Source organism: Uncinocarpus reesii, genomic scaffold, assembly GCF_000003515.1.
Source record: "Uncinocarpus reesii 1704 scaffold_1 genomic scaffold, whole genome shotgun sequence".
NCBI lineage: Eukaryota > Fungi > Ascomycota > Eurotiomycetes > Onygenales > Onygenaceae > Uncinocarpus > Uncinocarpus reesii.
In genome coordinates, this window is record NW_003052500.1 from 5,296,473 (window position 1) to 5,322,300 (window position 25,828).

The following is a 25,828-nucleotide window of genomic DNA, read 5'->3' on the forward strand; positions in this document are numbered from 1 at the left end:
AGATAGTGAGCCGCTTGTTCAACCCCCAGTTGCGGAGGCAACGATTTGACGGGAGTTACCCAAGCAATCGTGGTGACTTTGTTCATGCCGCAGATTCGCTGGACTCGGCTTCGATGCTGTAACTATTCTTCCACTTTAGCAATATAGATAGCGTTGCTGAAGTTTGTTTGCCTGCAATGATGGATGCCAGAGAAGCCATTTACTGCACGGTGAGTGTGGCCCCGGCGCACGCAAATTAACGGGCTAACCGGTTCGTTGTAGCTCTTAATGAGCGACAGCTATCTTCCAGGTCGGTACGGTCCTAGTCGCGCGGTCTTTCTGTTGTTTTGTTGACGCCCGCCAGGTGCCATGGTGCTGGCCCGCTCGCTGAGGGACCACGGCACGCAGGCAAAGATCGTGGCTCTCATTACGCCAGAGAGTTTGCAGGCGCAAACGATCGAGGAGCTGAAGGTGCGCATAGTATTTCTACAAAAGACCCGTATCTGCCATAAGTCATTCTCAGCTGATTAACACGGCTTGATCTAGTGTGTCTACGATGAAGTGATTCCTGTCAGCAGGGTGATCAATGTGTCCCCGGCGAATCTTTACTTGATGGATAGACCCGACTTAATATCCACATTCACAAAAATAGAACTCTGGAGACAGGTCCAGTACAAGCAAATTGTTTATATTGATGCAGATGTTGTAGCGCTTCGAGCGCCAGATGAACTGCTCACTCTTGATACCCATTTTGCTGCCGCTCCTGATATTGGCTGGCCGGATTGCTTCAACTCCGGTGTCATGGTGCTTCGCCCAAGTTTACAAGAGTATTATTCCCTTCTTGCATTTGCGCAGCGAGGAATCAGTTTTGACGGGGCAGACCAAGGCCTCCTGAACATGCACTTTACAACCTGGCAGAGACTAAGCTTCGCCTACAACTGTACCCCCAGCGGACACTATCAATATATCCCTGCATTCCGGCATTTCCAAAGTACTATTAGTTTGGTGCATTATATTGGTCAGAACAAACCGTGGAACCTACCGAGACAAACCTTCCCCATAGAAGGCCCTTATAATCAACTACTCGCCAGATGGTGGTCTGTCTATGATCGCCATTATCGACCAGTAGCACCAGTAGCACCAGTGGTATGTAAAGAGCCTTATAATGCTAGATTAATTTGCTAACTTATTGGGCTATCAGACTCAGCCTGTACCAGCGAAGCTGGACCATGTTTCAGCGAAACAAGAGCGTAGCCTGCCAGCAACGACTGAGTACGCGGGCTCACCGGGCCAACCAGTTTCTATTCCCAGCACATCTAGTTTGGGACCCCCTGTAGCGAGGGACGTGTCGAGGTCCGCGGTGCCATCTGCCATTCCTCTATCTGAGGGAGCCATGGGACTGGCTGGCTTGCAGTCAGACTATAAAGCCCAGGCTCCGGCTGTTGACACGCATGATGTGCTACTTACAAACCGTGAAATCACGTTGAGCGCTGTTCCGCAGCATGTACGCGGGGAGGAGGATGTTTCTATCCCGCGTTGTTCATTCCCACTTGCGAGCCAGCCAGCAGCTGAAGACCTTGGTGGTGGCAGCGGAACCATACATCAACCTACCGCGCATCGTTTTACGACTCTTTCACCAGTAGTCGAACCACCCACTCAATCCCAACAGCCTTTGCTGCAGGCAACGCAAGGATTCGCTACGATCAAGGATAGCGTTTCCGAGCCTGTCGATACAAAAGGAAAGAAACCTGCATCTTACGGTACCCCTCAGGCAAAGCGGGCTGTTTCTCCTCCATTGATGACATGGGATGCCGCACGGTAGGTGCTCCGGTTCGATTAAAGAAAATGGTGTGTGTCTAAGCTCTAGATTTCAGTGCGCCGCCGCCGGTCGACTCGAAACCCGAAGCCGCCAATTTTCCCACCCAGACATACACAATGTCCAAAAGTAGGAATTTGTTCCAGCCGCCAAAATCGTATCCAGAAGCGCCAAAGGATATGTACTATGAACTTCCGCCGAAGGCGCCTATTCCGGGAGCAGCAACTCAAATTTTTCCTTGGGAAACTCAAGCTCCAGAACCGTCACGGGTGTTCTTTGATGAAATGGAAGACACGACTGAAGCAAATTATCTAGGCACAACTGGCCACCTAAAGGCGAATGAACGCTTTAGCATGGACACCGAGCTAGACGCCAGTCAGATGTCTACAAATTATTGGGACACTTACGTGCGATCAAACGCTTGGGATGAGGTACCGGAAATTGAACAATACATCCGGTCTGTCCAGAAACCTCGCCAAGGGAGTGTCCAAGTCCTTTCAGGGGGCATTCCTGGTGGGAGAAAATCAAGCTTGAGGCTAACTGATTTTCCAACTGAAATTGAGCGCCCAAGCCTTCCTGTAACTCCGGCTCCTATCCGGAGGCAGAGCTACGGGCATGATGAGGACCAGGGAGATCTATTGGGCGCTGAAGGTGTCCCGAAACAGGAGGAATGGGTGCGTTTTACGGTTGATGCTTTTACGAATATCCTTCGAGTAACGTACTTATACTGTCATCTTATAGAATCCCGTGGAACAGCTCGAGAGACTTCACCAGCACCATTGCGAATTTCTGGATAGAGCTTTGCGAGACATTCCGAAAGAGGAGGCTGGGTGAAGGTTTAGTCTGGCATTCTTATGATCTTCAGCCTGCTTCGCGCATCCTTTTGTTTATTATTTATTTCTATGAGAAATAAGTTGATACCCTTCAAGTTCAATATGCGTCACTAAGCTTATCCCTTTCTCATACTTTAGTATGTTGAAGAATGTTTAAGATCCGTTGACCCAGCCGTTAAAACCCGTGCTGGATTCAGGCAGTCTAAATTCGGATAATATCAACGGTGCTTGGGTCCCTGATACTTTTGGTCTTGTCAATACGATCGTTCCTCCTTTTCAACTCCTTTTGACTCCATTGACCTCCCTAACCACATACAAACCCACATCCAATGCATAAATCGCCGCTGCCTCCATCACATACCTTCTCACATGCACAACATGGAAATACGCCACAACCAAAAGCCCCATCACCATCGCCACATGACCCAAATAAAACTGTCGTTTTGTCAAGGTCTTTCCCCCAGAACTCATGGACCAGATAGCCCATGCTAGGATAATCCCAGCCATCCCCCACTGCACGTCTGCGTCGCTGGAGCGCTTGGCGAGGAGAGATTGACGCATGAAGAATGTGATGTAGAGGATGGCATGGAGAGTGAGGAGTGGAAAAAGAACAAGCCGGCCGTAGAGTCGGTGGTAGGGCGTGAAAATGGCTTGCCGGACACCCAAAAGGCGAAGGACGAAATTTGACCGTGAGGCTAGCTTTGGCGCGAAGAGAACTTGAATGGGTATGGTGGCCATGGCGGTGTGCGCGAGGGATTTGGTGAGGTGAAGGTAGTCTGCTTTGACGGTTCCCGTAGGACAGATGTTAAATTAAGGCTTATTATATCATGACTCTTTCCTAACATTGAGTGGAAGAACAAGACTGAAAGTCCTGTCAAAAGTAAAACTGCCATGCACATCCATGCTACTAATAACTCCGCCCTGGGTTCGGTTTCAAACACACATAAAAGGGCCCTTAAAAAACAAAATCACCACATACCGTCATCGGTCCGCCACGCAGACAATCCCACAAGCCACACTCCCCACGCCAGCGTAAGCAAATACTGCCTCCTCGTCTCCCTCCATCCCTTGACCGGCGGGGAATCAAACCAGTTCTTCCCCGTTTTCTTCCCGCCTGCTGCTGGTGAGTGAGCAGAGACCGCACGCCAATACAAACTGGCAGCCAGCAACAAAAGCAGAGCAGAGATTTGGGCAATCGTCCCGCGCAGATCGAGCAGTTCGCGCCGCGCTTGAACCTGAGCTGCCGAAAGGGAAAGGAAACGATATGGTCCGCGGGAGATTGACATTATTGTCTCCTCGCCTCCTCTTCTGGGTGGATATAATTGGGTATATGTTGAAAAGATTGGGCTATTTTAGGGGGAGAAAAGAGTCCGGCGAGTGGAGTCCCCAGATTCCACAGTCCATCAAAGCTCTAGGATTGATATATTGATATTACGTGCTATGAATATAAGGTGAGAAGAAAAATTGAAGTTTGAAGTTTGAAGAACTTGGTGTTCCAGATGGAACAATTCACAGGCGGCTGCCCCTTTTGGGAGAGAGCTAGCTCCTATTACTAAGCACTGGCAAGGGGCTGTGGTGTGCAACCAGGCCGACTTCTTACAATCATTGGTTTCAGAGAGCATCAAAACTGAAAGGCAATAGCAATGAAGAGCTGCCTATGCAAACGGTTACGTCTAATCTGACATAAAGGCCACGCCCCAGGTCTAAACCATAGAGATTCCATCCACGATAGGATCGATTTTCAAGGCCGACATCTACCAAGAGAAAAGGAAACAGCGCAAAGATGGATCATGGCGACGTTTGCATGGCTTCCCCATAATTTCCTGCCGCTGTGGTAGCGAAGTATCTCACATCCACATCATCGTCCTTCTTCAATTTTTCGAGATTGTTCATGATTTGCTGTTGGATAATGACTTGGCTTCTTGGTGAAGGTGTTCCTGCCTGACCGGATTTTTCGAGCTCGCTGATTGTGCCCTCTTCTGGTAATCGCTGAATAATATCGATCAATACCGCATACGACTTTGCGACGTTGAAGCGGATGTTCGGGATATCGTCGCTGGCCAGTCTGTTCAAGACCGGCAAAACCGAACTTTCAATCATTTTGAGATTTATAACAGGGGCAAGAGTCTCAACAACAGGTCAGCTACATCTAGTAAAATGGTATGTAATGCGGCACTTACGCTGATAGCGAAACACGTTGTCATTCGATACAGGTAGTTTGGATGTTGGCCCATAGCAACGACCTTGGGGATAATCGATTCGTTAGCCCACTCGACGCCAAACACCTCTGTCAATTTCTTGAGATTTCGAGTTGCAGCTTCTCGAATTGAGAAAACAGAATCTCCAAGCCAGCTAAGGCAGAGGTTGTTGAGTATTTCGTCGAAAAATTTAGCACCAAGCTGGCTGGCCAACAAGGGAATATACTCGATAATAGCCAAGCGAACGCGCCATTGTTTATCTTCGGCCAGCTGAGAGATTGCGGGAAGTAGGGATTGAGATAGTAATTCGATACCAATTACTATGACATGGTTAATTGGGGTATTTCGGCTTCCACATTAGGTATGCACATACCATTGTTAACTAACTCCAATTTTGATATGATGTGGAGGCGGACGTCGGGGAAATCATCTTTGAGCATCTGTAAAAACATAGGAAGCAGATGGGATATGGTTCTATTTACGGTTAGACATATCCGAAGACGAAGCGAAAGAGGGATGATTGTACTCTTCTTTCCCCAGAATTGGAGCTAGACCACTGATCTGTGTTCCCAACGCCGCACGAACATGCTGAGATTGGTCGGAAACGAGATCTTCTATACTGGTCATAATTTCATTCAATAGTGTTTCCCGATCAAGTAGAGAGCAAAAGCCTAGATTGGCGGTTAGATGTCACACAGCCACGCGCTTTCAGTAGGGGGGAATACCTGGAATTTGTCCTGCAATTGCAGTTCGAACTTCCGCCTCGGTATCTTTGAGCAATTTAACAAAAGCTGGAACCAAGTCACGATTCACGACTTGGTCATCCACCGCTTTCGCGATCTACGAACGTAGCCAGTTAGTTGACATACTGGATGCCGGAGCAGGTTTTGTTACCTTTTCGAACCTATCAGCGACCATATAACGGACTCTCCAGCTTTTGTCTTCAAACAATCCCCGCAGTGATGTAAGGAGAACGCCGTGACTCGATTGTTGTTCCTTTGGGATTTCTTCAGCAATTGAAATTAGGATCTCAACTGTAAGCAACCGGACACTATCCTGATCATCGTTCGCGAGATATTGGAACAAAGGAATCATTTCATCGATGATAACGGGTGCTGGCATTTCCTTCACAAATTTGGCAAGGTTGTTGGCTGCTTGACGTCGAACCATGGGTGTCTCATCGTGGACAAGTTGTCCGAATTGCTGTCGCATCGCTTGCTGCAATCCGGGCGACGCATTCTTATATGGAGCACAATAGAGGCCCGTTGCAGAGATTTTGGAAGTAAACCAATCTACTTTGGAAAGCCGGACGGTCAAGGGTATGAAATGTTCTTCGATCTGCCTTGGCGATAGCTGGTCGCATATTTTATTGAGTGACTCTACAGCCTAGATGGGAAATGTGTTAGATCGCCGTTTGGTGTCTGTTGTATCGACCAAGGGGATTTCTATGGGAGTTGCATGCTCGCACCTTTTCGCGAACCAGGGGCTCCTCGATCGCAGCCAAGTTTTCGAGCGGGGAGAGCAGGACATGCGCGTACTCGGGGCCCCCAACGTATTCAACGAAGTTGCCCAATTCCTCGCTGAGGGCAGTCAAAACCTCATCTTCATCTTCTATGGATTCTGCGAAACAAATAAGTTTCAACGCACGGCAGCCAGGGTCGGTCCTAGGAGTGGAGACAAACCATCAAGAAATGGAATTAGTTCTTCGCGTGTCCTTTCTGGACCGAGAGCAAGAGCGATGGTCGAGAGTCTGTGAATGGCGTTTAAACGGAGCAAAACATCGTCATGCTAGTCGTGGGGAGGGGTCAGTACCACGCCTTCGATCTGAATGCGGGGAGCAAACGCGATAAGCGATTGATACCTTAAGTTCGTCGATCAACACCGCGATAGGGTAGAGCTCGTCATTTTCGCCTTGGCCTTCCATGATGAATAATTGTTCGGACGCCACGATGGATACTCAAGGGCAAGAGGAGATATTAAGGCAGTGCGGGCGACCGTAAGGGGGAGGGTAGAGCCGAAATGTTAGCGCCCTGGTTCGAGATAAATAAAGGGTTTCAGAGGTTGAATTAAAACATGGAGGAGTTCCCGAACAGTATATCCGGCCTATCGTAACATGAATCGGTCAGTTTCTGTAGCTTCATTCATCAAGCATGGGACCAAAGGTGTTTTGGACAAGGATTCGCAGAGTGTCTCGTGGGGTTCACAGGGCACGAAGCCGGCCAGGACCAACGTGGAAGCGACATGAACACACCGTCAAGCTTTGTAGAGCAATTGCAAGCCTTGCACAACTCAAGCAAGGCAATGTGCCAGAAGGGAAGATTGCAGAAAACAGGGACTGAGGATCGGGGGCGGTTGTGGACTGTGGTGGCCTGAAGTGGGCGGACTGATGCAGAGACAATTATCACTTGAAGCTTGCGGCGCGGAGCATCAGTGACATGGCGATTAGCTAAGCCGGCGGGTGCTGTGGCTGGTGCTGTTTGCTTGCCCGTCAAACACTCCTGATTTTATGACTCGAACTCGTCTCTCCAGAACTCGAGCTGCAACGTTCGGCGCCGGCGAGGGATTCACTTCGACACGCTCTGCAGTCAAGCTGGGACCCGGTTGCGTGACACTAACTATAGTACTCTGCTTGAACCCGCCCCTTCCATTCTTCGTCTGACCGCTGTGAACGTTGCTTCTCCCGCCCTACCAAAATGCCGACGATATCTGTGGACAAGGCCGCTTTATTCAAAGCGCTCGGTCAAGAGTGAGAAAATGAATCCGCAGTCATTGCTCCATACCTGATCTGTCTAATGCTTGCTTTCGTGTTTGGCGTAGATATACCACAGAGGAATTCGATGAGCTATGCTTCGAATTTGGTGAGCCCGCTATTTGCCCCGCAGTCCGGGAGTTGACTGCTAATTCTTTACGAACTAGGCCTCGAATTGGACGAAGATGTACCAGACGCTGCAGCCTACTGCGCATTGTTCGTAGCTAAGGATTGTCTAGACCACGAACGCTGAGCGCCCAATTGTGAATGGAATCCAAGAACCCCCCCAGCTCAAGATTGAGATCCCCGCCAATCGGTCCGTTCAGCCTCCCTTTTCACCCGATGTTGCGACAGCTAAAACTCAATAGCTATGATCTCCTATGCTTCGAAGGCATCTCCCTGATGCTAAATATCTTCCGCGGCCGAACCACTTTGCCCAATTACCGACTGGTGACTCCACCAAACGGAGAGCTCCAAACACTGGTCGTAAAGGAAGAAGTGAGTAAGGATCAGGCTCACTATTCGAGACTCTCTCTAAGATAATTGGAATAGACTATGAAGATACGGCCTTATATATCGGGTGCAGTGCTGCGGAACATCCATTTCGACAAAGCCCGTTATGACTCTTTCATTGCCCTGCAAGACAAGCTGCACCAAAATCTTGCGCGCCAAAGGACGTTGGTGTCCATCGGTACGCATGATCTTGATATGCTACAGGGCCCATTCAGTTATGAAGCTCTGCCTCCTAAGGAAATCAATTTTGTGCCCCTAAATCAAACCCAATCGATGAATGGGGAGCAATTGATGGATTTCTATGAGGTGCAGCTTCCTACAGACATCAATTCGCTGAAAGCTTCTAACATATCTACAGAAAGATAAGCATTTAGGAAAATATCTTCATATCATCCGTGACTCCCCGGTATACCCGGTTATCTACGATTCGAAGAGAGTAGTGTGCTCGCTTCCTCCTATTATCAATGGCGACCACTCCAAAATTACCCTGAACACGAAGAACGTTTTCATGGAGATCACCGCCACGGATAAGACCAAGGTGGAGGTCGTAAACAATATGATGATGGCTATGTTTTCCCAGTATACTTCGGAGCCTTTCACGTAAGTTTGTTTCCTTTAGATAGCCGCCTTCTATTGACCCTTGCCCTTCAGGATTGAGCCTATCAAGATCATATCCGACCACAATGGTCAGACTCGCCTGGCCCCCAATATTACGCCACGGTCAACCCAAGCAAGTATCTCATATATCAATCAGTGCTGTGGCTTGGAACTTTCTGCGCAGGAAATATGCGATCTGTTGAAGAAGATGGCCTATATCGCACGACCTTCCAAGTCTTCTACTGACCTCATTGATGTCGAGATACCCATGACTCGTGCAGATGTGCTTCACGAGGCTGATATTATGGAAGATGTCGCGATAGCATACGGCTTCAACGAGCTGCCGAGGTCTTTCCCCAGCAAATCTGGAACTATTGCACAACCTTTACCCGTAAACAAACTCACAGACATCATCCGCACCGAAGCTGCAATGGCGGGATGGTCGGAAGTTATGCCATTGATCCTTTGCTCTCATGATGAGAATTTCGCATGGCTTAATCGCAAGGACGATGGCAACACCGCTGTGAAGCTTGCAAACCCTAAGACTGTGGAATTTCAAGTGGTCCGAACCAGCCTTCTCCCTGGCCTTCTCAAGACCATACGTGAGAATAAAAGCCACAGTGTCCCGATAAAGATTTTCGAAGTAAGTGATGTTGCGTTCAAAGACCTATCTCTAGAACGCAAGAGTCGAAACGAAAGACATTTTGCTGCCGCGTGGTATGGAAGGACCAGTGGCTTCGAAGTCGTACATGGTTTACTTGACAGGGTGATGGCTATGTTGAAGAGCGCATTCATCGTTGGCGAAGAGGGCCTCGACAATCCAGAAGTCAGCGGCTCGCGATACTGGATTGAAGAATTAGAAGGTCAGTTCGTGCTCTTTTTAATGTTCAGCTAATATTATATTCCCCCTTGAAAAGCGAATACGGCCTCGGGCGACTTATTCTAACATGTACTAGATCATACATACTTCCCAGGCCATGCTGCATCGATACATGTTTGCATTGGAGGAAAAGAGCACATCATCGGTACTTTCGGCATATTACATCCGACCGTGCTTGAGAAGTTTGAGTTGAAATATCCTGTGAGCACGCTTGAAATGAACATCGAGGTGTTCCTGTGAGCCCTCAATTATCGCGAGTAGGTCTTTAGCTCGGCTTGTTAGATTCTATGAATTGAATACAAAATAAAAAAATTCCATAGCTCTTGAGAGACCTTAGATGATGGTTTAATTGTCTTTCAGAGTCATATTAAGTCTTGATAATGCAACGAGATTTTAGATCGTCGTCTCATCAGCAGTGAACGTTTCCTTGGATGGAAGTAATTTCTTTTTATTTAAACTACACTCCTTATCGCCAAGTCCTGTCCATTCAGCAGAAACCTAGAAAGTTGTTGCATATTCATCATGCCCATTTTAACATTCCTAGGACAATAAAATCTCGTGGGGGTGTAAGAAAGCGGGAACCAGAAGGAAGTAGGAAAAGAACAGCGGATTAATTTCACTCTTCAGGAGCAGGGGCACCTTCAGCGCTAGCTTCTTGACCTTCTTCAGCCAATCGCTGCTGTTCGGCAGCCTGTTGGGCGGCCGCAGCTTTGGCACCATAGTCCTGGCTCATGGGTTGGAGGACGGGCTGTTCTTCCTTGGGTTCGATGATGGTGACGGAGTCTGGGAGGGATTTCTGAGGTCCGGACTTGCCCTCAGGGTCGCTGCCCCGCATGATCTTGACCTTAATACCGAGCACACCTTGGCGGAGGAGGACGTGGCGGGTAGCGCTGTCGATAAAGTCCTTGGCGGGTTGACCGGAGTGAATCATGAAGCCATCCTATAGAAACAATCGTTTGTTAGCCCTGCGAAACAGCCCTGGCTGAATTCCGAGTATGTAGCGCAAGTATGTCGCTCCAAACACGAAAGGTTTATCCAGCCATCACAAAACCATCCCCCTCAATCGCACGGTTCAAAACGTACAGTGAACTTCATGCTCTTGGCACGAGCAGCTCGCAATTTTCCAGACACAACGACCTCGCAACCCTTGGCACCGCTCTCCATGATGAATCTGAGCACACCATAACAAGCTCTTCGGACGGCCAAACCGTTCAGCAATTTGTATCGCAAGCTTTCGCACTGAGCAACGGCAGAGAGACCACGGTTCTGGACCTTGGCGGCATAGAGGGAGACGGAGTTTTCGGGGAACTTGAAGCGCTTTTGGATGAGGGAGGTGAGTTCACGGATGCGGCGACCTTGTTCACCCAAAACCTCCTGGGTATGAGTAGCGCGGATGACTAGTAAAGAGCGAATCGAGTCAGTTAAATCGTTGGCTCAATGTGTCCGGATAGACGAAATGGTATCCCTGTCCGCCCATATGCCCTGAGAAGCCTGACTACCCGGCAAAATTCGAATTGAGATCCAGAAAAGAACAAAAGCACGTACTGATGTCGGTGACGGTGGGCGTGACCCTGACTTCAACACCAGAATAGCCCTCCTCGGCCAACTCGCGCTGGAAGAATTCGTTCAATTCGGCGTAGAAAACACCGTCGGCCACAAACTTGCGGCGTTTGGAGATCGTTCCCTGAACAGCTGCCATGTCTGCTGATTATGCTGACCCGGTTGTCGAGAAATCCGCCGAGGGGACGATGAGGTCGTTTGTCGAGAGCTGGGAGAGAGAGCTTTTGGATTCCTGGGCAGTTCGTCAAAAGATTGGAGGTTGAATTCACATCTGCCATTTCAGTGGGGTGGACGGATTGGGAACCTAGGGCTTGGGGCTAGCCCTGACTTCGACCGCCTTGACGCTAAACCCCTTTGGTCCAGTTGGCATTGGCGTTTCTACTCTGTTTGCACTGCGTCGGCTTCTCAAATTCAAGGTAACTTGCTGCTACAGGGCTTTTCTCTAGATAGTAGAGAAGTCTTCCAGTAAATATCATTCCCAGACAATGTGAACCACGCCAAGCCATGAACCCATTCAAACCCTCCCGGCGCCCGCTATTCCAGTCCGAAAAAAAATGAAAAGCCGTCGCCAAGATATCCAACATGAATTCATTTCATTTTCGTTGCCAGCATCAAAACGGGCAGCAGCCGGGCCCATTATTGCATCTCAACCTCCATCTCCTTTGGGTTGACCAACGGACTCCGAGTTCCGGGGCTTCCTTCTCTTCCTGATCCTAGCCCTAAACCAGAGAGGCCTGCAGCCAATGCCGCGAGTCCGGACGACGAGGAAGCTGGCAACGTAGGCTTATTTAGAACTCCACTGCCAATAGCCTGGTCAGCAGTTTCGACGCCTGTCAAGACTGGCGTCCTTGTTCCGCTTGAGATCCCCCTCTCCCTCCCAAGACTTGTGTTCCTCGCAGGCGGTAGATTCATTTCAGCATCTCGTCTCCCAAAGGCCTCACTCCACCATCGAACCTCGTTGGTTCTGGGAAATAATAACCTCTCCTTACCCCTTTTGTTATCATCGATATCGGGGTCGTACTGAGGGTTCAAGAATTGCTCCCTTCTGGCGAGAAAGTAATCCCAAACGCTCCGAGTCAGATCCTTGGCCTTCAAATCGACACGTTCTTTTTCATTGTTATAAAGGAAGGTGCCGTACTGGCAAGCATAGAGATGATAGAGGAGTCTTCTGAGAAAACGTTCATTAAATTTGGAATCGCGTAGGATGTTGGTAGAGTAATTGGTACGTGGCATCGAGAAATTGATGGAAAACGGGGCTTGTTTCTTTGACTTTCGTAACTTCGACATCGTTCGCGGGCGATTTCGACCGTGGAATGTTTCTCCTCGAATCCACATCAACCTCTAGGGGTACAATTTCCCCATCAGAGTCCGCTAAGGAATCCCGACTGGCGTTGTCTCTATTGAAGAATCCTTTGGCGCTCAAAAATGCGTTTTCGATAGCTTTTCCTGCCGCACCTGCGTCCCCAAATCCGCTCCGAACATCCCCACCGGATCGATCATTTTCAATCTGAAACCATTTCTCGCTATTCAAGTGCCCTGATCTATGGCGGAACATATGACCGAATGAAAGCCAATCCTTTTCAACGAGGACCATGAAGCCCTCAAACGTCCTGTAATAAGGATCAAGACACAATTGGCTGAGCGCACTCAGCTGGCTAGTCCTATCCCACCCATCGGAGCAATGTATCAAGACGTGTGAATGTTGTAAACCAACCTGCCTTGCTATCAGGGCAGTGCCATCCAAAAGGCCGGTGATATGTTTTAACCATCCGCTTCGGGCGAGTTGATCACGATTGGGCCCCAAAGGCGTCACGTCGGAATCTTTTAGGGCGTCGACAACCCTGTTGAGAGAATCTCGCATGACGTGGATGTTATCGATGCCCAAGTAAACCTTTGTGGCAAATTTATAGTTATCCATGTTTTCTGAACCCAAACCAACCGCCTGCATTGCAAAAGCATTAACGGTTGGGCGAGCGTCAACTATAAGGTTATTTTGCTGTGCACCATATACATGTGGTTTCGGCTCGCTAGAGCCTGGTTGCACTGCTGATATCATCTCGTCTTCCAACTCTTCCGCGTTCGAGAATTCAAAGTCAGACTGGACGCCGTATTGGTCCTCCGTACTTGAATTCGATGATTCTGCGCTCAAAGACGGCGGGGTTCCGTTCCTAGACTTGTCTTGACGGGAGGTAGAGAAAATTGCGGCAAGAAGCTTTTCATCTTGAATACTTCGATTATTGCGGACACCAACAAGTGGCTGTGACGATCGTGTGATGGAACAATTGTTGACGGGATGTAGGTAGGTTAGAACCGGTAGCCGAGCCCTAGAGCGATATCGACCGGCGTAGTTAATCGTATTATCCGAGATATTTGCAGGGACTGCCAGTAATGCGGGATATGTTGGCGCGAACTAAAGCCGTCAGCTTCACATTCAACCCGATGCGTCTCCGCCGACGTTCGGAGGTTTCCTACATTGTAATCAATATTTATCGTGGATACCCTCCAGCCCGAAGACGAATCCGAGTTTCCGACGCCCAAGCGCGCCCATTCTTCCCTGGGCTTATAGAGGTCCCAACCGTTAAAACCTTGCTCCGGCGGTGGGGGCTGGTACGTGAATGCATATAGCTTTTCAACTCGACCGATTTTGCAAGTCCAAAGCTTTATACTCTCATAGGCATCCCTCGCCTGTGCTTCGTTCGGGAAATACAAGCATACGAATGTAAAATCCCGACATCGTATACGGATCGAGGACGGTTGCCGGGAAGTGACGCTCGCCGGTCTAAAAGTGCAAAAGCATATGATCGGATATGTAATCCACAGCTCGCGGGGCTTCACTGGCACTGGAGCATCCTGAGACCCTTCGGGAGCCGGAGGTATATGCGAAAAGATTAAATGATGAGGGGTCAGATGCAGCGTGCCTTTTGCCCGCTCACCACGCCTGGACAAGGTGACGTTGTCCACCTATGTATTTCAAACTGCTATGTTAGCTATTTTCCCAAAACAGAGCTGTAGAGTACAAGCCTTGGCTATCCGGGTCTTTTCCATTTTTATATGTCGAACCCTCTTTCCCTTAATTTCAGCCTGAGGAGAGTAGTAGCGTCATGATCTCGCGAGAAGTTTCTGAACGGATTGGCGTTGTTTGCTTTTCGAACGAGAGGTTGCTAGAAAACAAATTTCTATAGCTGGAAGTAAAGAAGATGTGCAAATAATGCCAGTTGATGCCGATGGAAAGGCAGACCTAATTGAATATCGAGCCTTTGGAGTCAAAGATCACACAGTGACGCTTCCAAAGTCTGGGCCGGCTAGTTAGTTAAGTTACGTCAGTCAGTCTGCGGCACACCTAAACAGCCAAAATCGTTGAAGTGACCCTCATGAGGTTAAGTAATATCAGTCTGGATTTCTGCTATCACTGTCTCTCGCTCCTAGTACTTTGCCTGCTCCCTAAATTGAGACCTGCAACAATGCTTCTCAGGCCTCAACGCCGGGAATATGTCCATGGTATATTCCAGCTTCATACGGAGTGCTGCAACCGATCGATACCCCTCAACTACGAAATTTCATCGGACGCCTCTATTAATCCAGCCAGCCTAAGGATCACCGTTTCTCATGTTGATGGCTTTTACCCCTTTAACGAAAAGCACAGGCAGACTATTACCCTTAGTTTGTGCTGTGACCCCCTACAAGCTCTTGATAACAGTATCACTCTAAAACGTCAAAAATCATTGATAATAACCCAGGCGCCGTCTATGGATCACATCGCTTTCCATGATATAAAGAAAGCCAGGGGTATTAATATATGCATATGCTGCATGTGTGTAGCCACATCAAACGCTCACATCCCCAACTCCAACAGAGCGGCTGAATCCGGGCAACTCCTATTGTCTAATATACAAATATCAGCTGAACGCTTAAGAGCCCATCTATCCTTTCAGAGAGAAAAAGAAGACAAAAGAAAGTCAATCAGTTTGATTGATGCTTATCTTAAATCATTGGTATGGACTTGTGGAGTCCCTGCGCCTAATTCGAAAGCTAGCTGACAGGCACGACTGTATAAAGGTTGAAATAAAGCTTTCATGGAATTGTCCCCAGCTTTCCCGGCCGAAGCGGGTTTGTGGACATCTCGGTGGATGGCCAACGGTCGTAATTCATCGTCATACCGGCCGATTGCCAGGCTCACATTAACGTTTTGTTCTGCAAATACAGGCCCCATTCTTGGGTTTGAGAAATTGAGTTCAAGGTCTTTGTAGTTGAATCTCGCAATGCTTGCGGCTGTGAATGAACGCAGAGGTGGATAGATATATTCGCCTTCTGTGGTGCCTGTTTCCCCTTCAGCATACTGCGGGGCATTATCGCGCTTATATCGAGGAGTCTTGATCAACTTTTTAGGGATAGCGAGGTTGCAAAAAGATGGCATTGGGGGTTGATGGCCAGAAATCGGCTGCGAGTACTGAATATTGGCGACGCATTTCGCTAAAGATGATTGCAATGGAGAATTTTCGTCCGTGAAGGATGAAAATTCACGGCCTTCGAGAAGGTCATAATACAAAGTCCTGGTAAAGCGAACGTCTAAGGCGGTTTCCGGTAGAAGGAAGTCGACATTTCGCTCTTGGAGAATGGCGGTTGCTTTCCTAAAGATCGGTGTCATAAGGACTCCATGAGGCTCTTTGATCAAGCCTTCAGTCGAGTCCTCGACCCGGGGTATTACCATTTCTAGCTCTATAATGGGGAAATCCGAGTCATTTGTTGGAGATGGAAAAAGTCGAATCCGATGAGTTGTTTCGTCAGGGTCAAGAGGGTACAATGTTTTCAAAAAAGACCAGGAGTTCGGAACGTCCGCAATAAATGCTCGGTGCTTGCTTTGCTTATGAATTTTGGCGAACGTAGCTTCTCCGCCTTTAGAAGTTTTTTGAACAAGATATTTGCCAATACTGGCCGTAACGACTTCACGCGTGAAAGGGCCCACGTTGTCGAGTTTGGGGTCGGAAAAGAGTGACTGAGATATCATATCCAACGGAGCATGCTGCCCTTTACCGTATATATTATCCGGCGGCCTCCTTGCAGCTCTCCCGCCCCGTATATCATTATCGAGAAGAGGCTTCATCCACCTAACCCACCGCTCATCTCGCGCTGGTAAAGTGTGGAATTCTGGGCTTATCACAGGGTATAGTCTAGCAAGTTGGTCTTCTTGATAGTAAGTAAACAAATTATGGGGTGGTTGGACATGTAGAGATGCCATAAGGCATACACTTTTGCACATCTTTTCGGCATTCAACTCGTCACCCTCAAAGTAATGGCAAGTGAGCGATTTGGGGTGATTTCTGGCCACCGCAGCAAACACCCCATGGTACTTTTCAAGATCCCATTCGGTACTTCCGCTCAAGAGATTTGTCTTTTTCTTTTATCAACAGAATTTGGCGCTTTGCGATTTTGATTTCTTTGGAGTGAATCGTAGATGCCAACCGTTCAATAGCTGCCGACGCTTGTAATGAATCGGATTCATTACCTGTTATCCTGACAAGATCCAAATTCGGCGTCACGTCAATCTTCACGTTGTACGTTTCTGCAAGCGTCTTGAACGGTTCTGCCCTGGATACCAAGAAGGTTGAAATGTGAGCCCAAGGAATTCGCATATCCAATTGGCCAACTTCGTTCCGTAATGAGAGTCGCCAGCAATCCCTCATAATCCTTTCCGCGAACAAAGGTTTTCCCTCAATACGGTTCAACCTTTTAATTCTTATTGACCTTTGCCTTTGGGCCTTGCCGCTTACTTTTCTGCTCAGCTCCAAATAGAGAGATGTTCCAGGCCTCCACCGAGGTTCGCTAGTGTCACTGTCAACCTCATCGAGACAGTTGTTATTGTAATATTGCTTTAGTTGAGGTAATGTAAAACCGTGCTGAATAACGTCCCGGAACTTGTTCCAGTCAATCGGCAATAATCTGTCTCCGGGCTGGTGGAGCGACCTAAGGTGGTCGAAATTGGCCGATACCTCCTTCGATCCCACCAGTTTATAGAGTTCTTTGTCCACCTCCTCCAAGATTTCGGATGGAGTGCTCAATTGCTGATTTCCAGCCTGCTCTTCAACCAGAGGTTCAGGCTTCGGCTTCGGGTCTTGAAGCACGAGCACATGGGAGCGATCACCAAGGGTATCTATATCGAGCGGCTCCACGCGACACTGAAAACCATTCGATCGAGATGAAGGTTTGGGGCTTTCGTCCTGTGTTACATGTGACTCTGCGTTGTCTGTTTCGCTGCGAGTGGTGTATGGGAGGAATCTTCGGGGCGAGGTGGAAGGTATTGATGCTAGGGGTCGCAGGTGATATCGGGGGCGGATACGGCATCGTAAGCAGAGCGCTGCCCCGCCGGCAGACCTTTGAAACATAAGTCAACAAAGGGACTCTGTTGCTCACCTTTTCAACAAGTTTGGCATCGAAACTCCATCCACAATACGACATTGAATTTTTGATGATGGAGCTGGAGCTGGGCACCGGGGATAGGTTTTCCCGGATCCTCTCATCCCCAGGGCCAAGAGGAACTCCAGTCTCCTTGACTCCTTGAGATATGTAGGCACCCAGTAAGCAGGGTACTAGTCTCTAGATACATCACCGTTATAGATTTGTTGCTTAGGAAACTATCGTTGCTCCCTAGCAAATCTATACTGGTAACCCGTGGGTTTCTCAAACCCTCGCCTGGGCCGCTAGTTATGGCTCTTCCGATTAGGTAGTCTACCGGTATCAACTCAAACAGTTCTTTCACTATGTAGGTACGGAGCAAATGAAATTCAATCACCTGACATAGAATTACTGGATGGCCTGCTCTAACTATCCCTTTGGCTTATGGTACAAGAATACAGCAAATGACCTCAGCCGCTTGGGAGGCAACTGCTAGATGGAAGCAGATTGCTGAATCACATATGGGCAAGTTAGTGGGCAAAACAGAGGCAACAAACCTAGTGGCCCATTGCAACCATGAGATTTGCAGAAAATGGATTGTGGAAAATTATGGCCGCCGAACCATGATAATCCACAAGTCCTTTGTTGCATTTTCATTTAGCCCACGAGATCTCCCAACTTCTGAGATCTTCTCGGACTTCAAATTCGCTTACTTCGCGGTTCTTGCGTCGCTTCCCTTTGCCTTTGTGCTCTTTATCACCAACGTCAGAGCTAAATGAGAAGTCTGAATGCTTGCTACGGCTGCGAAGATGATTCCCCAACGAATCCCCTGATCTTGTACTGCGCGCAGGCGATTTACTTCGAACTGTGCGTCGAGACTCGGCATCGCTCAGAGATCCAGTCTCATCTTCGTCGTCATCGCGTTTGAGGCTCGGACGTCCAGATGCCCAGCCGTCACCTCCGGCAAAAATGTCCTCAATGACTTGATCTGGCGGCAGTTCACCAGCTCGGCTAGCCCAGGAAGCAGCAAGGTTACGAAAATAAAGATCTCGCAACTCTGTATACTCCGCAGTTCTTTGGTGAAACGAGGGCACTCGTCTTGCATCCTCAGACTCTCCTTTGGTTGCGTTCATGAAGCCGGCGATCCCGCTGAAAACAGTGGCGGGTTTAAGTGGAGGCCTGGGAACGTATTAGCCGGTAGTGTGCGTAAATAAGGCTTTGGACATACGCAGTAAAGTTGCTTTCTCCTTCGATTTGATGCATCATAATGCCGATTTTAACTGTAGCATTGATTTTGCTGTTCTGCATCAAATACCGACGCACTACGCCTTCTTCGGTGTCACCTTCGTCGACATATTCGGCAAGATTTAAGTCAATGTTACCAAGTAGTGACCTATCACTCCGATTGTTCGGCGAAAACTCTTGGAAAATATCAAAATGGATTGCGCAGTCCTGGAGCATCTGGTTCCGGTCGACCATCAGCCTCACGGTCAATCCCTTTTCATAACCCCAGGTGGCTCTATGGGCTTGCAGCTGCACTTTAGCCGTTTCTCCAGCGTGTTCAGGTGAAGCCGATGACGGCAATTGCCATTTCACATACGCGGTGCCGACTCCGAGGGGCACATTGATAATGTCAATGATCTAGCAAGTATCAGCAAGACGTGGCTGAAAAGAAATACAGCGCGCAAGGAAGCTTACACGCAGAGTAAATGTGAACTTCGGCTAAATCATATCCACATCAGCTGCTTGCACCAAAGCCTAGGGGAAGCGGGAAAGTTACCCGTCTGCTTTTGGGGACTGAAAGTACATTGGTTAGCTCACTGGCTGCAAAAGCAACAACCCCCAAGGGATCCATGTTTACACCCACATGGAACAGTTGGGAGATGAAGGGAGATTTGGTTAAAACTCACCAAAGGCCTGCATCTTTCACAATCGTCCTTTGTGAGTGCTTTGCTCGGCGACTGCCTTCCTCCAATTGCAGACTAGTGCCGTTTGCCGGGGGAAGCAGCAATCAATGAGTGCACTTCCTGTTGTTCATAGCCTCAGGTTAGCTACTTGACATCCCTTCACGACAAAATCATTTTGCCATGGGTTGCCATGAGGTTGTTGAGAGCCACAACAACAGTATCCTGTCTGGTTAAGATAAGTTAGTTATCACAAGCTCACGTGAAGATAAGGTCCACAGGACCAGGCGCTAATAAACGCATCGAAGAAGCTTATTCAGATCACAAATCCCCAAGCGCAGAACAGCAATTGCATTCCACTGCATACATCAATCGGAAATCAGCTACACTGCCCATGATGAACCAGCTACCCCCATCGCCCCCTCCAGAACCGAGATCAGAGCCTCCGCAACCGGTTCCACTTACGGCGGTTTCGCGGACGACGCCGATTCACGAACTCCTACCCGATATCCGTATCCCTGCAAGCCCACTGCCGCCTCATCGATACGATCCTGTAACTTGCACACCGCTCGATATAATCCAGCTAAGATCTGAGCTGCAGCAGCTTCGTAAAGAATATACTACATCAGTTGCTGCCTTGAAGGCGCAAACGGAGGCAGCAAAGGAGGTGAGGCGACGCATAAAAGAAGCCGAAACCAAAATGGACAATATCCAGAAGCAAATGAAGAGAAAAACGGAAGAAAGGGATACTGAAAGGAGGGTGTTTTCAAAAATCAAAAAGGAGAAGGAAGGAAAAAGATAGCTGTATGCTTTAATTCCTACTAGACGACTTCGGTAGACTTTTACATCTCGCAGCTCGCATGCCTTTAGCCTGGGAATGATGACGATATGCACCATATCACTCAGTTTCAAAACCGTTTTCTCAAGGAGATACCGGAACTACCTCTACGAATTTGTGGCGCTCCCTTAGCCCCCTACATGCAGTCTCGTTTGGCGTTGGGTGAAGGATACGGGAGAATCACATATGACTCGCTTTCAATTGCCACACGCTTTCTAAATGAATTTGCTGGCACTCAATGTAAGTAAAGCTCATGACATCAACCTACTTCAAATTCATGGCCCCATCCTTTTACTGACCAAGCATTAAGTGTGTCTAGTCACTCATCTATGGATAGATCTGATTCAGCCAATCATTTTCGAACAGCCTAGTATCGTTGAATGGTATTGATGAAGCACCATGGTCCATCCTTGGGATGAGTAAACACAACCGTTTACACTCTGTTCTCCCTTCTTCATAGGAGATCCTTCAACTCCTCACCGTATGTGCGATACCCTAAAGGGTAACCGAGTGTAGCGTCTCGGCTGCATCCGATTGAAGAAGCCTTCAAATTGATCCGGAACTTGGAGGTTCGGTCTCACGGTTACTTGTTGGACAGACCAAAATGGAGGGCGTTTTCACGAACCGGTCACTTTTCCCAAGCCAGGCTGAAACACTCACCTGTATATGAGCGCTATCCTTGCTACCCTCATTGATATCGTTATCTGAGGGTTGGGAGTAGAAAGATCGGTGATTTGGGGGTCAGTCTGAGGGTATGATAGCGATACCATCATGATTGGACCTGAGCTTGTTTAGAGCTTGTGGAACGGATCATATCACGCTGTGATCCTATGCTCGAACGCCACTAGCCGCAAGCCCTGGGCGATGGACGGGTCAAAAAGGAACTCTCAGTTGTCGCTACGCAGCAGCAATCCGCTATGTGTTTCAATTCATGCGAGCAGCCCTGTTTCTGCACTAGGTGTCCGAGTCTTAGCGGTAGATGAGGAATCGAGACTCACCTTTTCCCAACTTCATTCGTATGGCAAAACATCTCGATCCCACAGATATCGGCTGTTTCAAGAAGGCTCCCCCATGTTTCAGAGGCTGCCCGTATGCATGAGTTAGTGCATTTGCAAATATCCGAAATACACGCGGTGGCGGTCAACCACCGTCTGTCGCGTCTCTAGCCACGGAGCCATACTGGAAAAATGGATTTTTTGATTACCATAATATTACAGTAATATAACCATACATCCAATCATATGTGTCATAGCTTATGTTATCATAACCCTACAGTAACAGAATCCCACTATGTTGTCATTATCCATTCAGAATTCTGATGTAGTCACCAGATTGTTGTATGTTGATCTACATAGCATTGTAAGAAGAAGTTCCAAACATAAGATTACTTTATTGAGACTTCTATCTAACATGACTATCTAACTATCTTGCTATCTTTGAGTTCCTAAGCCACCAGCCAGCTTCAAATCATAACAACAATATCTCTCAGATGCAGTGAAGAAATGTACTCAGTAAGTGAGAATCCAACACAAGTTCCTCAGCATCAGTGCTGACTGATATTGTGTGCAAGCTAGACCTGTGAATTGTCAGAAGATCTATCAGATTGAACTTCTCTCTTCTCATCTGCAGAATCAGCAAGTTCAATACTATATTGTGCTTGATTTTGTGAATCTGAGCCATCACAAAGAATATAAGATACTGTCTCTCTCAATAATGTATGAAAATGTCTGTGATTTGCTCTATTTTAATGCCCAATGTGTGAATATATTCAATAATATCATCAAGAACTATCATTGTTTAATGAGCATCATTACAGAATTCAAATATAGTCTTCTTAAAGAACTGAATTAAGATGAACTCAAATTTATTTATATTAAATATATATCAGTCTTCTCTGTATGATTTCTGCAGTTGCTGAAGAAATGAATCAAGAATTAACAGTTTTAATAGATGCATTATTAAGATCTCAAGTGCTTGAATATCTTTATCTGACTGCAATCAGAAGAAGATGTTAGATGTGACATGTATGTCTGTTAATCTGTATTATAACTTCAGAATATCAGAGTTTTTATTATCACTCTGCTTATATGTATTCAGTCACAGCAGTTCAATTATCAGTGTGGAGTATTTACAGTAAAGAATTCAGAGATAATCTGTAGCAAGAGACTTCAAATTAATAAAGAAATCAGTCAACAACAGAGACAGAGTATGTTTAAAACTTTTTTATATAAATAATATCTTTTCAACATCTTGCTTATTAATTTTCTGTACTAGACTCTTGTATTCACAATGCTTATTCTTCTCAATCAATATATTGCAGTTATTTGCAATCTCATATTCTCACACCTGATTAGCATAGTGTATCTCAATGTGCATGTTGAAGTGATTCTTTAATGCATTCAAGACTTTCTCTGTCTTTGATGTGATGCTACTTAACTATTCAGTTGAGTTCTCTATTTATAATATCTGACTTGATATGAAGATCTGCTAAAATCATAAAATCATAAGTGCTCAGTTTTTTAATTATGGCAGCTCAGCAGCTGTTGCAGCAGTATTTATTATCTTTTGTAGCAGAGAGCAGTCTTCTATCATAATAATCTGAAGCTTTGCTGACTCAATTAATATTTATAATATTAATGCAGAGTTGCTTCAAGCAACAGCACTGAATGCTTTAGCAAGAAGCATACACAGAGCTCTTAGTTCAAGTGTTGTATTATTAAAGAAATTGCATAATATCTGCCATACTACTGATTGAATCCAGTCTGGAGTTATGATATATCAGAGAATAATCAGAATTATAATGAACACTCAAGCATGCTTCTGAATCTGATAGAAGTCTAAATGAGTTATCAGAGACTATATTCAGTCACTTTATCTTATAAATGAAAATCACTGTAGTATCCAACAGTATTTCTTCTGATTATTTGCTGTGAGAATATATATTATTAACAGTAAATGCACCATTTTGGAAATACCACTTAGTTCACTATAACAGAAATCTGAGAGAAAGAAGATCATTAAATTCAGATATAAACAGATTTTAAATATTGAAGACTGATTTTTTATCATTTCATACTTCTTCCACAGCTTGTCTCTCACAGCAGTGGTGGGTGCTGCATTAATTCAGTTCTATATATAAAGTTGCTGGTAGTGATATCAATCATTAATTACTGTGTCAAATGACATATTATATCTCTGATGTTCAGCAACAGTGCAACTTCAATATGATCAAATGATCAAGAGTCTTTTAATTGCTGCATTATTATTCTGCTGTAACATGTCACTCAAAAAAGCAAGACAGAAAGTAATTATTCTGACAGTTCTCTCATCAGCAATTTCAACATTAATATTTTTATTAAGAGATTGAAATTCCAGTGCAAGTGCATCAATTAAATTGAAGAAGTTTGTTGCATGCAGTCTGAATAAGATAATGTAGATATTATTTCTTCTTCTTCTCTTGAAGACAGAAAATCTGATGAGAATTAAATAGAAGTCTGTAATGTTTCTGTACATGTTGCAATATAACTCAAACCCATCAATAAAAAGCTGGAATAGAATAGAGATAATCTGCATTATTATATAATTAAGACAGAGCATTCTCTTAAGATTATTTCTGCTATAGTGGGCAATCTCCAGTTCTTCATACAGAGAAGTACTGCAATTAAGCAGACAGATATTCATTCAGTTATTAATTATATTAAGAATCCAGCACATAAAGTATTCAGCATGTGTAGAAGATGAATCTTGCAGATTTTCATTAAAAATATAATTAAGAGAAATATTCAGTCAACTGAGTATATTTTCTTCATGCAATAAAATATATCTCTCTTCATTCTCTAACAAGAGCAATTTTCTCTCATGAAAAGCTGATCTTATATTTTGGAACAACATGCTGTCTGAGTTGGGATCATGTTAAATGATAGATTGAATTCTCAGAAGAATCTTGCTAGATTTCAAGACATCAGATCTTTAATTTCAGATGATAAATTGAATTCTTTCTGTATGAAAGATATGCTGTCTCACTCTGCATGAGCATTCACTTAGACTGCATCTGTATTGAATAAAATTCAAGAGAAATACTGATTTTTCATCAGAATATCTCACAAAGTTCTCTGAGATAGATCTTGCAGAGCTATCTCAACTGAGAGACTGTTATAGTTCAGTTGAACTATCTATCAATTCAGTCATGTCAATATGTACATTCTGACAGAATTTCAGTAATCAAGCAAGAGCTGCAAGTAGAGCAACAGAATTCTGAAAGAACAACTCTAACTGTAACAGAACTTCAGATAGATTTCTATTTGCAGCAGATAATGTTAATATTTGCTGCAGAATAATTGAAATAAATATTTATTAAATCAGCAAAATGAGAAATTATAATCTACACTTTCTCTTCAGAACACTGAGATTTTTGAGTAGAGATTTAATAGCATAAATGTTTTTAAGTAGATTGAGTACTTCTTGAAGTAATTGATACTGCTGACAAGATATTTCTGACTGTTCACATCATAATCTCAGTGCAATTGCAAAGTGATTGAGACTCTCATGTTTTCTGACTCTTATATATGACATCATCTGAGAAGTATCATCTTTCAGATTCAGAATACTGCTTTTAACTAACTGCTTATCCACTACATCTGTCAATACAGAGTTGTAGATGATATCCTCCTCTTCATTGAAATCATCAACATTAAATAACATATGCACAAGAGTTTCTTTAATAATATTATTGACTCTTATATCTTTCAGCTCAAAATCAATATTCAAGACATCAGAGAAGATCTGCACATTTAATCATAAGTTTAAAAATCTATATATAAAGAGAAAGAAGAATGAACATATTACTGAATTGTAAGCTTCTTCAGCATCATCCAGATTCATAAATATATTGAGTTTCAAAGATATATGATTTTTCAGTGATATCTTTAGCATAGCTGAAGTGTCTGCAGTTTGCTGTAACTGCATAACAGCTTCATGAATCTGATTTCATGCAAGAAGTTTCATGAACTTCTTATGATTTCTGCAGATCATGTTGCAGCTGGAGAATGACTGATTAAAAAGAAGAGTTGAAAAGTCAAGAAGTTGCAGCAGACAGAATTCTGATTGTCAAGTAATATAATAAATAATATAAGAATTATCAGTATGCAGCACTTGAAATAAAAGAAAGAAAGATTTAAAAGATCTTTAACAGAGTTTTGATTATATACTTATAAATGAATGCAGAGCAGCAAACTAAAATGCACAATGTTAAGATCTGCAGATTCACAACTCTGAATCTGCAGATCAACAGTTTCAGTTGAGTTGATTAGTCTGCTCAAATGCAATGCAGAATATTTATTAAATTAATTAACTTGTTACAGTTAGTTTCAGAGACACAGTTCTGTCTCAGAGCAGTTTGATAACTTTTATTGAATTAAAGTTCATCACATCAACATTATATCTTGCTCTAAAGATATATCTATATAAGAATATGCTTTTCTCCAGCTATTCATCTCTCAAAAGATCAAGATCACTGTACTGTTATTAATATTAATCATGACAATCACATTTTCAATCACTTCAGCAAAGCAC

At 45.5% G+C, this 25,828-nt stretch overlaps 10 protein-coding genes across 10 annotated transcripts; 3 read left to right on the forward strand and 7 right to left on the reverse strand.

Annotated features, from left to right (window-relative positions):
* Positions 1-179: 179 nt before the first annotated feature.
* Positions 180-2,629, forward strand: UREG_02029 (uncharacterized protein; the record flags this gene model as incomplete). Its single annotated transcript, XM_002542467.1, has 7 exons — positions 180-209; positions 262-289; positions 344-450; positions 526-1,125; positions 1,181-1,797; positions 1,854-2,469; positions 2,537-2,629. The coding sequence occupies 7 exons, from the start codon at positions 180-182 to the stop codon at positions 2,627-2,629; spliced, it is 2,091 nt and encodes a 696-aa protein (XP_002542513.1).
* Positions 2,630-2,781: 152 nt separating this feature from the next.
* UREG_02030 (uncharacterized protein) lies at positions 2,782-3,914 on the reverse strand (the record flags this gene model as incomplete). The annotated part of the gene is made up of 3 exons (XM_002542468.1): positions 2,782-2,830; positions 2,990-3,404; positions 3,608-3,914. 3 exons carry the CDS (start codon positions 3,912-3,914, stop codon positions 2,782-2,784), a joined length of 771 nt encoding a protein of 256 aa, XP_002542514.1.
* Positions 3,915-4,416: 502 nt separating this feature from the next.
* On the reverse strand, positions 4,417-6,750 carry UREG_02031 (protein phosphatase PP2A regulatory subunit A; the record flags this gene model as incomplete). Its single annotated transcript, XM_002542469.1, has 9 exons — positions 4,417-4,755; positions 4,809-5,146; positions 5,200-5,266; positions 5,412-5,497; positions 5,552-5,666; positions 5,721-6,179; positions 6,295-6,446; positions 6,509-6,614; positions 6,688-6,750. 9 exons carry the CDS (start codon positions 6,748-6,750, stop codon positions 4,417-4,419), a joined length of 1,725 nt encoding a protein of 574 aa, XP_002542515.1.
* Positions 6,751-7,519: 769 nt separating this feature from the next.
* On the forward strand, positions 7,520-9,805 carry UREG_02032 (phenylalanyl-tRNA synthetase, beta subunit; the record flags this gene model as incomplete). Its single annotated transcript, XM_002542470.1, has 8 exons — positions 7,520-7,572; positions 7,644-7,684; positions 7,743-7,791; positions 7,967-8,073; positions 8,162-8,394; positions 8,447-8,688; positions 8,740-9,548; positions 9,660-9,805. The coding sequence occupies 8 exons, from the start codon at positions 7,520-7,522 to the stop codon at positions 9,803-9,805; spliced, it is 1,680 nt and encodes a 559-aa protein (XP_002542516.1).
* Positions 9,806-10,181: 376 nt separating this feature from the next.
* UREG_02033 (40S ribosomal protein S3) lies at positions 10,182-11,264 on the reverse strand (the record flags this gene model as incomplete). The annotated part of the gene is made up of 3 exons (XM_002542471.1): positions 10,182-10,505; positions 10,649-10,962; positions 11,111-11,264. The coding sequence occupies 3 exons, from the start codon at positions 11,262-11,264 to the stop codon at positions 10,182-10,184; spliced, it is 792 nt and encodes a 263-aa protein (XP_002542517.1).
* Positions 11,265-12,308: 1,044 nt separating this feature from the next.
* UREG_02034 (uncharacterized protein) lies at positions 12,309-13,043 on the reverse strand (the record flags this gene model as incomplete). Its single annotated transcript, XM_002542472.1, has 1 exon — positions 12,309-13,043. The coding sequence occupies one exon, from the start codon at positions 13,041-13,043 to the stop codon at positions 12,309-12,311; it is 735 nt and encodes a 244-aa protein (XP_002542518.1).
* Positions 13,044-15,101: 2,058 nt separating this feature from the next.
* UREG_02035 (uncharacterized protein) lies at positions 15,102-15,833 on the reverse strand (the record flags this gene model as incomplete). Its single annotated transcript, XM_002542473.1, has 1 exon — positions 15,102-15,833. One exon carries the CDS (start codon positions 15,831-15,833, stop codon positions 15,102-15,104), a length of 732 nt encoding a protein of 243 aa, XP_002542519.1.
* A 643-nt stretch (positions 15,834-16,476) lies between these two features.
* Positions 16,477-17,505, reverse strand: UREG_02036 (uncharacterized protein; the record flags this gene model as incomplete). The annotated part of the gene is made up of 1 exon (XM_002542474.1): positions 16,477-17,505. The coding sequence occupies one exon, from the start codon at positions 17,503-17,505 to the stop codon at positions 16,477-16,479; it is 1,029 nt and encodes a 342-aa protein (XP_002542520.1).
* A 663-nt stretch (positions 17,506-18,168) lies between these two features.
* On the reverse strand, positions 18,169-19,370 carry UREG_02037 (uncharacterized protein; the record flags this gene model as incomplete). Its single annotated transcript, XM_002542475.1, has 3 exons — positions 18,169-18,694; positions 18,744-19,156; positions 19,323-19,370. 3 exons carry the CDS (start codon positions 19,368-19,370, stop codon positions 18,169-18,171), a joined length of 987 nt encoding a protein of 328 aa, XP_002542521.1.
* A 446-nt stretch (positions 19,371-19,816) lies between these two features.
* On the forward strand, positions 19,817-20,647 carry UREG_02038 (uncharacterized protein; the record flags this gene model as incomplete). The annotated part of the gene is made up of 3 exons (XM_002542476.1): positions 19,817-20,086; positions 20,290-20,497; positions 20,595-20,647. The coding sequence occupies 3 exons, from the start codon at positions 19,817-19,819 to the stop codon at positions 20,645-20,647; spliced, it is 531 nt and encodes a 176-aa protein (XP_002542522.1).
* Between the last annotated feature and the right edge of the window lie 5,181 nt (positions 20,648-25,828).